General features: G+C 44.5%; 1 protein-coding gene across 7 annotated transcripts in view; it reads right to left on the reverse strand.

Annotated features, from left to right (window-relative positions):
- MAST2 (microtubule associated serine/threonine kinase 2) overlaps positions 1-9314 on the reverse strand; it is a 201080-nt gene extending 191766 nt beyond the window's left edge. For 3 of the 7 annotated variants that reach the window (XM_060140182.1, XM_060140183.1, XM_060140180.1), the window contains exon 1: positions 8856-9311. In XM_060140182.1, the coding sequence (XP_059996165.1) occupies positions 8856-9041 (186 nt within the window). In that variant the 5' untranslated portion in view covers positions 9042-9311. Of the gene's footprint in view, positions 1-8855 lie in introns of all 7 variants that reach the window. The other 4 variants (XM_060140186.1, XM_060140181.1, XM_060140185.1 and 1 more) reach the window with 2 other exon arrangements.
- Between the last annotated feature and the right edge of the window lie 2460 nt (positions 9315-11774).

Below are 11774 nucleotides of genomic sequence, written 5' to 3' on the forward strand. Positions count from 1 at the left end.
CCATCACTCTATATTCCCCTTCCCTGCTTTATTGTCTTTGTAGTATTTATCACCGTATAGCATACTACATATTTTACTTATTTCTTTTATTATCTGATTCCCTCTACTAGAATAGAAACTTTGAAAGCAGGGTTTGTCATCTGCCTTTTTCACTTCTATAATCCCAACAGTAACCAAAAAATTTTAAAAAAACAAAAACAAAACAAAAAAAACTTCTTGAATCCAAGGATGAATGAATGAGAGGGAATGCAGGGTTAATGAAGTTTTTTCAAGATGGAAAATATTGTAGCATGCTTGTATGTTGATGGGAATCATCAACAGAAAAAAAACATTAATGATTCAGGAGTAGGAAAGAATAATTCCAAGAATAAAACTCTTATTTAGATGTAGGGGTTGGCCTTAGATGGGAATAGGAACAGATTATCCATAGCAATAAGAGAGAGGGAAAAGAATGCGGGTACAGGGCTTCCCTGGTGGTGCAGTGGTTGAGAGTCTTCCTGCCGATGCAGGGGACACGGGTTCGTGCCCCGGTCCGGGAAGATCCCACATGCCGCGGAACGGCTGGGCCCGTGAGCCATGGCTGCTGAGCCTGCGCGTCCGGAGCCTGTGCTCCGCAGCGGGAGAGGCCACAACAGTGAGAGGCCCGCGTACCACAAAAAAAAAAAAAAAAAAAAAAAAAAGAATGCGGGTACAGATATAGGTAGGTTGGGTGACTTGTAATGGGAGCTTGTAGGATTATCTTTGTTTTTTCTTCAGTGAAACAGGAAGCAAGGACATCAACTGAGAGTAAAGAGGACAAATAGAGTGCTAGAAGTTTGAGGAGAACAATTAAACTATCATTTAAGAGTGAATGGAGGGAATTCCCTGGTGGTCCAGTGGTTAGGACTCCGTGCTCTCACTGCTGAGGGCCTGGGTTCAATCCCTGGTCGGGGAACAAAGATCCCACAAGCCGTGTGGCACTGCCAAAAAAAAAAAAAAAAAAAAGTGAATGGACTAGGGAATGTCATAGGATTGACTGTCATTGCTGAAAGACTCCTTAGGTTCACGATCACAAATTTAGATGTCAGCATTGTTGTGTTTTCCTCCAGCCACATGCAGCTGCCTAGACACAAGGGCAGAATAGGCAGAGTTGGTTTAATCATGGTTGGAATTTTCTCAAGCAGGTATGATAGAAGGTACTGAAGGTACATGCATAGCAGTAATTATGATAGCCCATGAAATGTTAAGTTGGACAAGGAGGAAAGTAGAGGCATGAGGTGACTGACAATGAAAAGGTAGTCTGGACTTCCCTGCTGGCTCAGTGGTTAAGAATCCGCCTGCCAATGCAGGGGACATGGGTTCGAGCCCTGGTCTGGGAAGATCCCACGTGCCACGGAGCAACTAAGCCCATGCGCCACAACTACTGAGCCTGCGCGCTAGAGCCCACAAGCCACAACGACTGAGCCCCCATGCCACAACTACTGAAGCCCACCTAGAACCCATACTCCGCAACAACAGAAGCCACCGCAAAGAGAAACCCGTGCACCGCAATAAAGAGTAGCCCCTGCTTGCTGCAACTAGAGAAAGCCCTCATGCAGCAACGAAGACCCAATGCAGCCATAAATAAATAAATAAATTTATTTTTTTTTAAAAAAAATCAACAGACCAGAGGTTCCAAAGCGTTTGAACAATTTTTGGAGAGGAAATCCTGAAATAAATGTGAGCTAGAGAAACAGAAGATGATGTGAAGGTCAGAGTCTGGCAAGCTCAAAACTAAGATTTTAGAGGCAGAACAATTATTGGTAAAGATGAAAAGTACCTAATGAATATGGAAGTAAGAGGCTCAGGTTGATGTCAATTTTCCCCATCAATTATTTACTGTACTTCCACTGTACACATGGCTACAGTGCAGAGAAAAGAGTTTGGGAGTTAACAATGAGGAACAACAAAAAGGTGGTCAACTATGTCTGACTAACAATGCATTTTGTGTAAGTCCTTACTGCCAATAACGTCTAGTCTCTGCTCTCCCTTGAGGACTTTTTCCTCTTCCCCCAGGGCTAGCCCTTGACCCAACAACCTGGTTTTCAAAACTCTTTGGAACCCCAAGTATGTATATAATGAAGAAAAACAACCAATAACTGCTGATAAAAAGTAATAATTACCAAGGTGCCATAGGGATTTTATCAAGAAAGTACAAAGCTAGGTGGCAAATTTAGCAGAGAATCATAAGCAGCTAAGACCAGCAATAAAGGAGGCATAATGATTGCAATATTAAGCTGCCTCTCACAGTCCTGATCATAGGTCACCATGAATAACTGGGGTGGAAAAAGCTTTTAGGTTGATCTTAGGCTATGGGCATCCAGTAAAACAAAGATGGGAAAAATCTGGAGGCAGATGTGTCCTACCCTCATCAGGAAACACTGTCCAACCTGCTTCAACCATCCCAGGCTCTCTGCTCCCAGTACCTCTGATGAAATCAAATCTTCCAAAGGTAACAGGTTTTCAGGAGCTGGCCCTTATTCATATTACTTCTGGACAAGAGGGGAGGGAGGGCCAATAAACATTCTGTATTGAGGGACTTGCCTGGTGGTCCAGTGAGTAAGACTCCACACTCCCAATGCAGGGAGCCCGGGTTCGATCCCTGGTCGGGGAATCAGATTCCACATGCACACCACAATAAGTGTCCGCATGCCACAACTAAGAGTCCACATGCCGCAACTAAGAGCCCACATGCTGCAACTAAATATTCCGCGTGCCCCAACTAAGACCCAGCACAGCCTAACTAACTAACTAAATAAATAGACATTCTGTATTGAAAACTCAGAAAAATTCTCAAATGCCCATGTCTCAATCACCATGTCCTACATTGTATCCTCCACACAGCTGCCAGAGTAATCCAGCTAAAAAACAAGAAAGACCACCCTGCTTCCCTACTTACTATCTTTTTACATGATACTAAAGACCATCTACAATCTAGGCTCCTTTAGTCTCTTAACTCAACATTTATAGCTTCAAGTTCAACTTCCAACAATACTAAATTGATTACAGTTCCCTACACAATATATGCAGCTTCCCCTCTGTATGTTTTGTGCCCCATGCTTTTGCCCGTATACTAATATTATAGTGCAGAATAAAGAGAAGATACTGATTTCCATGAAAATAATTTTGAAAATTCCTTAATGATGCCAAGAGAATTCAAAATTCAAAATATTTTAATCTTTTTCTATTCATTCAGTCCACAAATAATTCATTCAGTCAACAAGTAACTACTTAACATCTATTGTGACAAAGCCCTTGACTATGCATTATGATAGATAAAATGATGATATAGTTCCTACCCTCAGTAATTTACAACTTAAAAGCAGATATGAAATAATACAAAATGAATACAGAAGGATAGACGTGCTATTTACTACAGCCCAATCATGGAAAAACAACTTCACAGAACAGTTTCTGTGGCATGAGTTAGGCCTGGAAACTTGAGTAGAATTTTAATGGGCAAAGACAGAGAAGAAAGAGCTTTTCAGATGAATGATTAATTAAAATAAATATATGGGGACTTCCCTGGTGGCACAGTGGTTAAGAATCCGCCTGCCAATGCAGGGGACACAGGTTTGATCCCTGGTCCGGGAAGATCCCACATGCCATTGGAGCAACTAAGCCCATGCACCACAACTACTCAGCCTGAGTTCTAGAGCCCGCAAGCCACAAATACTGAGCCTGTGTGCCACAACCACTGAGCCTGTGTGCCACAACCACTGAAGCCCATGCGCCTAGAGCTCGTGTTCTACAACAGAAGCCACCACAACGAGAAGCACGCACACTGCTACGAAGAGTAGCCCCCGCTTGCTGCAACTAGAGAAAGCCCACACGCAGCAACGAAGACCCAACACAGCCAAATATAAATAAATTAAATAAATAAATTTAAAATATATATATATACATATGAAAATGCCTAAGCAGTAAACAAATATTTACTGAATGTCCATTACGTACCAGTTAAAACACTAAAGGCTGGTATAATGATGAATAAAACAGCCTCTGAGGAGTTTTTTCTCTGATGAGAGACTGACAGCCAATCAGAATGAGGAAATACATGTTTCAAGTGCCAGCACACATATCTATGTTTCTAATAAATATTCAGACTAATAACTATGTTTCAAATGCCATACTAGGCCCTAGGTAAATGAAAGAGTCTGGGCCTCAAAGAACTTACTTATGAGAGAGACAAACTATTTCAATAATGTACGCTACAATGGAGACAAAGCAAAGTCTTGGGAACCAAGAGAAGGGGCCTCTAACTCTGATTCTAATAAAAAGTGATAAGTATCAAGTAGACCTTGAATGCCAAGGTCTTCAAACTTTATTCTATGGTATCAAGAAGCTAATGAAAGTTTCTGAAGATAAAGCAATAAAATGATCATTTAACAAATACTTATCTATCACTGGAACTCAGGTAGGCAAGGAGTTCCAATCTTTTTTTTAATTAGAATGCAGAATAAATCAGAGGTTAAAAGACTAAAAACAAGTAAATGCAGTTAAAATATTACAACAACCAAGACAAAAATTTATAAATGCTGAATTAAGGTGATGACAGTGAGAACAAAGATTTGAAAGATGTTATGAAGACAGAATCAGCAGAACCTGGATAAGGGGGTCAAGGGAGAGGGAAAAGTCAAAGACCATGGATATAATTTCAAGTTTGATGACAAGAAAAAGGAAAGACACGGGGAGACCACATTTCAAAGGAGAAATAATGGATTCTATTTCAATGATACAGTAAGCCACTGAGCTAGAGATCCAAGTTCTGCATCCTGTTCAGAAATTATTCCTAAATACCAGCATGGTATAACATGTAACAAGCATTATTCCGTATCATGAGAAATGGAGAACAAAGTCATTTGTGAAAGGTAGATGCTTGGTGATCAGCTAGGTTCTTATTCCCTGAATGAATGGAATAATCCATCCAGCCTCATAACACACGAAACTGAAATTTTTAACTTTTCAACATCAAATAATTTCTAGTTACGGACTTTCAAGGACACTATCAGTTTATGAAAATCACAAATGTTAAGATCACAAATGCTGAGGGTCTAATGTGGAAATATTAAGCCCAGAAATGGAAATGTAGAGCTAAGGAAAGAGGTCAGGCCTAGAGACTCAGATCAGTCTACAAGGAGGTTCTGTGACACAATGCTATGAACAAAGAGAACTACAGACCCTATTATACATCCTAAGCACTTGCCACAAATAGGGTAAGCCTGCTAAAAAACAAAGTACAATTAAGAAAAACGCTGGGAATTCCCTGGCAGTCCGGTGGTTAGGACTTGGTACTTTCACTGTGGGGGTCCGGGTTCAATCCCTAGTGGGGGAACTAAGATCCCCCAAGCTGCACAGTGTGGCCAAAAGAAAAAAGCTAAGGACAGAGGACATATCCGCAAGGAACATATTGGGGACAGAGACAGAAAACAGTAAAAGACACCCAAGAAGCAGTCAGAGTAACAGGAGTAGAATGGACATTATGACAAAACAGAAGAAAATATCAAGAAGGAACACATGCAAAAATTAATCAAAATAAAGCTGAGGTGGTCATACTAATATCAGATAAAAGACACTTTAAAATGCATAATTGTAGTATAAAAGCTCACTATAAAATAACCGACGTTTATTTCACCAGAAACGTTTAACAATTGTATTGTACACTTGAATGCACCTAATAAAGAGAAAAACAAAAAAACAAAAACAAAAAAAAGAAGGAACACATGGTCAAGAGTGACAAATAGTTCACAGAGGTCAGAGAAGATAAGGAATGGGGAAAGGTTATCATATTTAATCATTTAACGGTCCCTGGGACTGCTGCATCTCTCTGTGTAATTCACAATGAAAACTTTTCACAAATAGCCACACATTTTTTTTTTTTTTAAATTTTTGGCTGTGTTGGGTCTTCATGGCTGCGTGGGCTTTCTCTAGTTGCGGCAAGTGGGGTCTACTCTTCCTTGCAGTGTGCAGGCTTCTCATTGCGGTGGCTTCTCTTGTTGCGGAGCACGGGCTCTAGGCGCACGGGATTCAGTAGTTGTGGTGCACGGACTTAGTTGCTCCGTGGTATGTGGGATCTACCCGGACCAGGTCTCAAACCTGTGTCCCCTGCATCGGCAGGCGGATTCTTAACCACTGCGCCACCAGGGAAGCCCCAACACACATTATTTTTTAATTAAAAAAAAAGAAGGGCTTCCCTGCTGGCGCAGTGGTTGAGAGTCCGCCTGCCGATGCAGGGGACACGGGTTCGTGCCCCGGTCCGGGAAGATCCCACATGCCACGGAGCAGCTGGGCCCGTGAGCCATGGCCGCTGAGCCTGCGCGTCCGGAACCTGTGCCCCGCAATGGGAGAGGCCACAACAGTGAGAGGCCCGCGTACCGCAAAAAAAAAAAAAAAAAAGGAAAAGTTTTAGTATCCATCATGGTATAATCACACAATGGAAAATCACACAGCAATGAAAAAGAACAAGCTTTTTCTAAAAGCAACAACACAGATGAATCTCACAGACATAATGAAAGAATCTAGTCACAAAAGAGTACAAACTGTACGATTCCATTTACATGAAGTTCAGAAGAGGCAAAACTAATCCATGGTGATAGAGTTTGGGAGAGTGGTTACCTCTGGAGAAGGGTAATACCTGGGAGAAAGTACAAAGGAACATTCTAGGGTACTGGAAATGTTCTACATCCTGATCTGAGGTGTGGTCACATAGGTGTATTCATTCTGTAAAAGTTCATGGGCTGAACGAACCTTTGATTTGCACACTGTAGATAAGTCACATCTCAATTAAAAAGTAAATAAACAAACACACAAAGTTACTGGTAACCTTGAAGACAACACTTTGGGGGAATTTATTTGTAGAAGCCAAATCACAATATGGGGGATGTATACAAGGTAAAGAAGCTGAGACAGTGAATACAAACTCATTTTTCAAGAAGGTTGCTGGTAAAACAAAAATGAGATTACAAAGTAGCTTAGGTAGGTTACAAAACTCAGGGAAATCATGTTGTTTTGTTTTTATTTGAGGTATAAGACAAAGAGAAAATAACATACATAACAAGGGCCTACAGCCTATGAGAGGGAATGAAATCAAGAACATAGAGGGATTAGCCTTGGAAAAGAGGATGAATACTTCCTTCTTTGAGATTTAAAAGATGAGAGAACACAGAAATCTTGAGATAGAGAAGAAGGAGAAATCAAGTTACCTTGAACTCTGTAGTAAAAGCATGTGATAAGGTCAATTAGACCAGGTAAATTGAGTCAGGAAAGGATCTGGGCTTTAAGTACATTTTTAAATGTTTCAGATAGGAACTGCAGAGAATATAAAACACAAGGATGAAGAAGGAAATTCCAGTAAGAGGACAATGCTCAGTGGCCTGAAAGCAAGGGCAGAAATGGCACAGTCTACTCAGGACTAGGTGGAGAATACAAGATAAAAAAACAAAAGGAGGGGGGCTTCCCTGGTGGCGCAGTGGTTGAGAATCTGTCTGTTGATGCAGGGGACACGGGTTCGAGACCTGGTCCGGGAAAATCCCACATGCCACGGAGCAGCTATGCCCGTGCGCCACAACTACTGAGCCCACGTGCCACAGCTACTGAAGCCCCCACGCCTAGAGCCCGTGCTCCTCAACAAGAGGAGCCATTGCAATGAGAAGCCCGCGCACCACAACGAAGAGAAGCCCCCCTCACAGCAACTAGAGAAAGCCCACGCACAACAATGAAGACCCAACGCAGCCAAAAATAAATAAATTAATTTTTTAAAAAAAGGGAGGGAAAAGTCCAAGGGCTAACATGTGCATCACTGAAACTATATAATAAAGAATGATGTCTAAGGAAAATACTTATTTAACATACAGGAAAGAGGCAGAAGACCTAACAGAACTCTTCAAAGATCCAAAGATGAAGTCACTAGGGTCTAGAGTAGATTGTGCGAAAGGGAAGCTGTCACTAGAGTTCATTACTACAGAACATTTTTCTGTAACTCCCACAAGATCAAGAACCACATATTCTCCTTTCACTGAACTTCCTACAGCTACTAGTGACAACTTCTCCTCCCTGATAAAACTGACCTTTATCCCCTACTTCTAAATACACCTACACTTGATTAATAAATTATATAAACATATCCTGTCCATTCAGAAACTCCATGAACTTTTTACACTTCTATCTGTGTTCTCCCACTAAGGTGTTTTCAGTGGTACAATCCTAGAAGGCAGAGACTATATCCACGAAGTCTCTGTTCACAGTACTGGGTTTGGGATTACACACATGCATCCCCAAAGCACATGTTTTAAAAACTGCTTTCTCGTGAAATGAATCATTACTGGAGAGAAACTTTAACAATGCTTCGGAACATATTCCTACACGACTATAACGATGGCCAAATCAGAGAATGCTTAGGAATGACACCCGTTTTCACAACTGTCAACATAACCTCTAGAAAGTAGGATAACATTTACTATATTATTGACTATTTGCCCCTCTGGATAATTCCTCCATACCTCTTTAGTAAGCCTATTCTTTGCACTTCATTTACTCCCAGCCCACATTCCAGCGTCCCTTCTTCCCATCCAGAACCCCTAACCTCAAACGCCCCACAGGACCATTTTTCAGCCCTACTCCCTCATTTCCTATTCAACCCCAGACCATCACTTCCATCCACTTCTCCACTCCCCATTTTTCTGCCTCTCCAGACCTCCAATTCCTTCTGCCGAACTATTCAGTCCCCACCCCTTCAACGCCCCAGCCCAAGTCTTCCCGCCTGAGATCGCCCTCCCCCATCGCTCCCTTTCAGGCTCCCCCTCCCCAACCCTTCCCTCCGAGACCCCGGCCAGCGCTACCTGCTCCCTGACTTCGGGCCCTGCGGGCCCCACCCGCTCCTCCAGTAGCTGCCTCCCGGACGGCGCTCGCCGGCGCGAGGGCAGGGGCTGGGGCAGCTCCGCTGCCCGCTGAGCCCCATCCTCCCGGCGGGCGGCCGGCGGCGGCGGCGGCAGCTGCGGTCGGTCGCGGCAGCGGCTCCGCTTCATATCTGCGGCTGGGCCCTGGGCGTCAGCGCAGCGAATGTCCCGGACCCGCACGGCCCCGGGCCGCGGCGCTACCGCGCCAACCACCGCCCGCGGCCACCATGGCCCGGCGGGCGCCCGAAGCCACCGACCCCAGCCAGCAGCTCCTCTGCGCTTTCTGGGGCCTCAAGAGCCGCGGCCTCCTCGGCTCTCCTTACGGAGGCGGCAGCATCGCCGCAGCGTCTTCTTCTCCCACCCGGTGCACGCTCGGGCGGCCAGCAGCCGCCGCCGCCGCCGCCTCCGCCTCCACCGCAGCAGCCGGCTACACAGCCAGACGCCAACAGCTTGCCTGTAGCCCGGCCCCGCCCCTCCCTTCCCCTCGCGCGCGCGCACCGGGAGCCCGCCCGCCACCTCTGGCCGCGCGCCGCCTCCCGCGCACGCGCCAGCGAACGGTCGCGAGAGACCCGCCCTTGGCCCCACCGCGTGGTGGGGGTGGGAGGGGGCGGAGAGCGGAAGAGGGCGGGGCCCCGACGCGCCCACTGCGGCCGTGGAAGCTCTTTGATTCGTTCATTCATTCATCCATTCATGAAATTGTGTGTCTGGCCAAGCTAAGTGGTGGGGATCCAAAAGTGAATTACAACTGATCAGCGTCCTCAAGGAAGTAGGCGGAGAGGGACCAGGAGCAGCAAGGAGACAAAATAGACAACCAGTAAACAGAACACTAATGCCTGCCTTTTTGTTGAGCACCTTCCAACCAACCGTCAACTGATCTTCACATCACACTTTGAAGGCAGGTCTGCTCATTCTCCTGTTATAGATAAGAAGACCGACGGGAAGTAATATGTACCAGGTCACTGAGCAAACTCAAATTCTGGCTTTTCTGCCCTTTTTCACTGTTTCCTGTTGCTCCCAGAAAGTAAGACAGGGTGTGGAAAGTCCTATAAAAGAGGAAGAAGTGATGGATTCCTTCAAGTGGAAGGTGAAGACAAAAAGGCATCCCTATGATTCCCCACTGACAATGAAGTCATCATGTTATAGCCCAGTCCAGCCTGGCCACAGCGGTGGGCAGCGCAGCCTGCCTCTTTCAGTGACTCATCTGCTCAGCAACGTGGCTGTAGCTCAGCCCTGTCTGACCTCCTCCTTCTGGCTTTAGCTGGTCTGCCAAAGCACCATATTTTTCCTCTTTTGTCTTGACTGGAGTTCTTTCACAGAAGCCTTTACTGAAGGGTTCACCCATTTTTGCTTGGCCTCCACCCTAAACCCTTTCTGAGAGGTAATAATAGCTAACATTATAGCATAACTACTGGATACCAGGCACTGTGCATTCAATTCACACATGTGCAAACAAGAGGTAAGTTGTATTATTTCCAGTTTACAGTTGAGATTCAAGTTACATAATATGCTCAATATGACACAGCTAGTAAGTGCAGAGCCAGGATTCAAACCAAGGTCTTTCAGATACCAGAGCCTACACACACAACCAGTGTACTCTACAGCCAATCATCAGTCTGCTCCTGTATTCCCTGTTTCAGTTCCTCACCACCATCCATCCAGTTGCCTCAACCAGAAACCTGGAAGTCATCCTAGACTCCTTCCTTCCCCTCCTGCCCCCACACCCAATTAATGAACAAGTCCTGCTGCTTCTATAACCTTACCATCTCTCCAATCTGTCTCCTTTTTCCATCCCACTGGTACTACCTCAGCTCAAGTCTTATCTTCTCTCACCTACTTGACTGGGAAATCTTTCTAAATCATTCACCTACAGCCAGTCCCTTTCTCTTCAAACCCATCCTCCAAAAAGCCTTTACAAGAACCTTCATATAACATGTGACTCCCTTGCTTAAAACAGTTAAATAGATTTCCATGACCCTCAGGATGAGGTCTACTAAATTTACTATGATTGGCAAGACCATCTGAAATCTGGTCTCTGTCTACCTCACCTTCTCCTATTAATCCCTGCTATGTCAATTATTTATAGTTATGCCAGCTGTTTATAGTTCCCTGCATGTACAGGGTCTGACACATTCTTGGTTACAAACAACAGAAACAAACTGATTATCCTAAGCCTAAGGGGGAATTATTAGAAGGCTATACAGAGGGGCTCACAGAACAGAACAGAGATTGGAAAATCAGGCTTATGAAACTGGCAGGAAACAAGGAGTCTCTCCAGAGTACACATTAGGGACAATTTCAGGACAGTGCTGTCACCACCACTCCCACACCACCACCAGACAATGTGCTATGCTGCTGCCACATACTTGTGCAAAGGGATTCTATCCTTCTCTCCTCTCTAATTGCATCACCATTCCAGATTCACAGTCTCTGGCAAGAGAATCCACTGACTCAGCCTTGGCAACTTAGGGACCAGAACTCCATTTCAACCTCTTGCCTTCCACTATAGGGACTAAGAAAGTCAGTGTGGCAAATAGACTCTAAGGTTGCCCTCATGATCCACCTCCTCTCCAGTGTTTATGCCTTTGTGTGATCTCCTCCCCTTGAGGTGAGTGGGACCTGTGACTTGCTTCTAAACAGCAAAAATGATGTGGTATCACTTCCATGATTACATTACATTATATAAGATTCTGTCTTGCTAACAGACTCACTCTCATTCTCATTCTCCTAATGGCCTTGAAGAACCAAGCTACCATATTCTGAACTGCCTGTAGAGAGGGTCATGTGGCAGGAAGTTGCAGGCAACCTCTAGAAGCTATGGGCAGCCTCTGGCCCAAAAGCCAGCCAAAAAACAAACACAAAAAA

Source organism: Lagenorhynchus albirostris, chromosome 2 (assembly GCF_949774975.1).
Source record: "Lagenorhynchus albirostris chromosome 2, mLagAlb1.1, whole genome shotgun sequence".
In the NCBI taxonomy this organism is placed as follows: Eukaryota; Metazoa; Chordata; class Mammalia; order Artiodactyla; family Delphinidae; genus Lagenorhynchus; species Lagenorhynchus albirostris.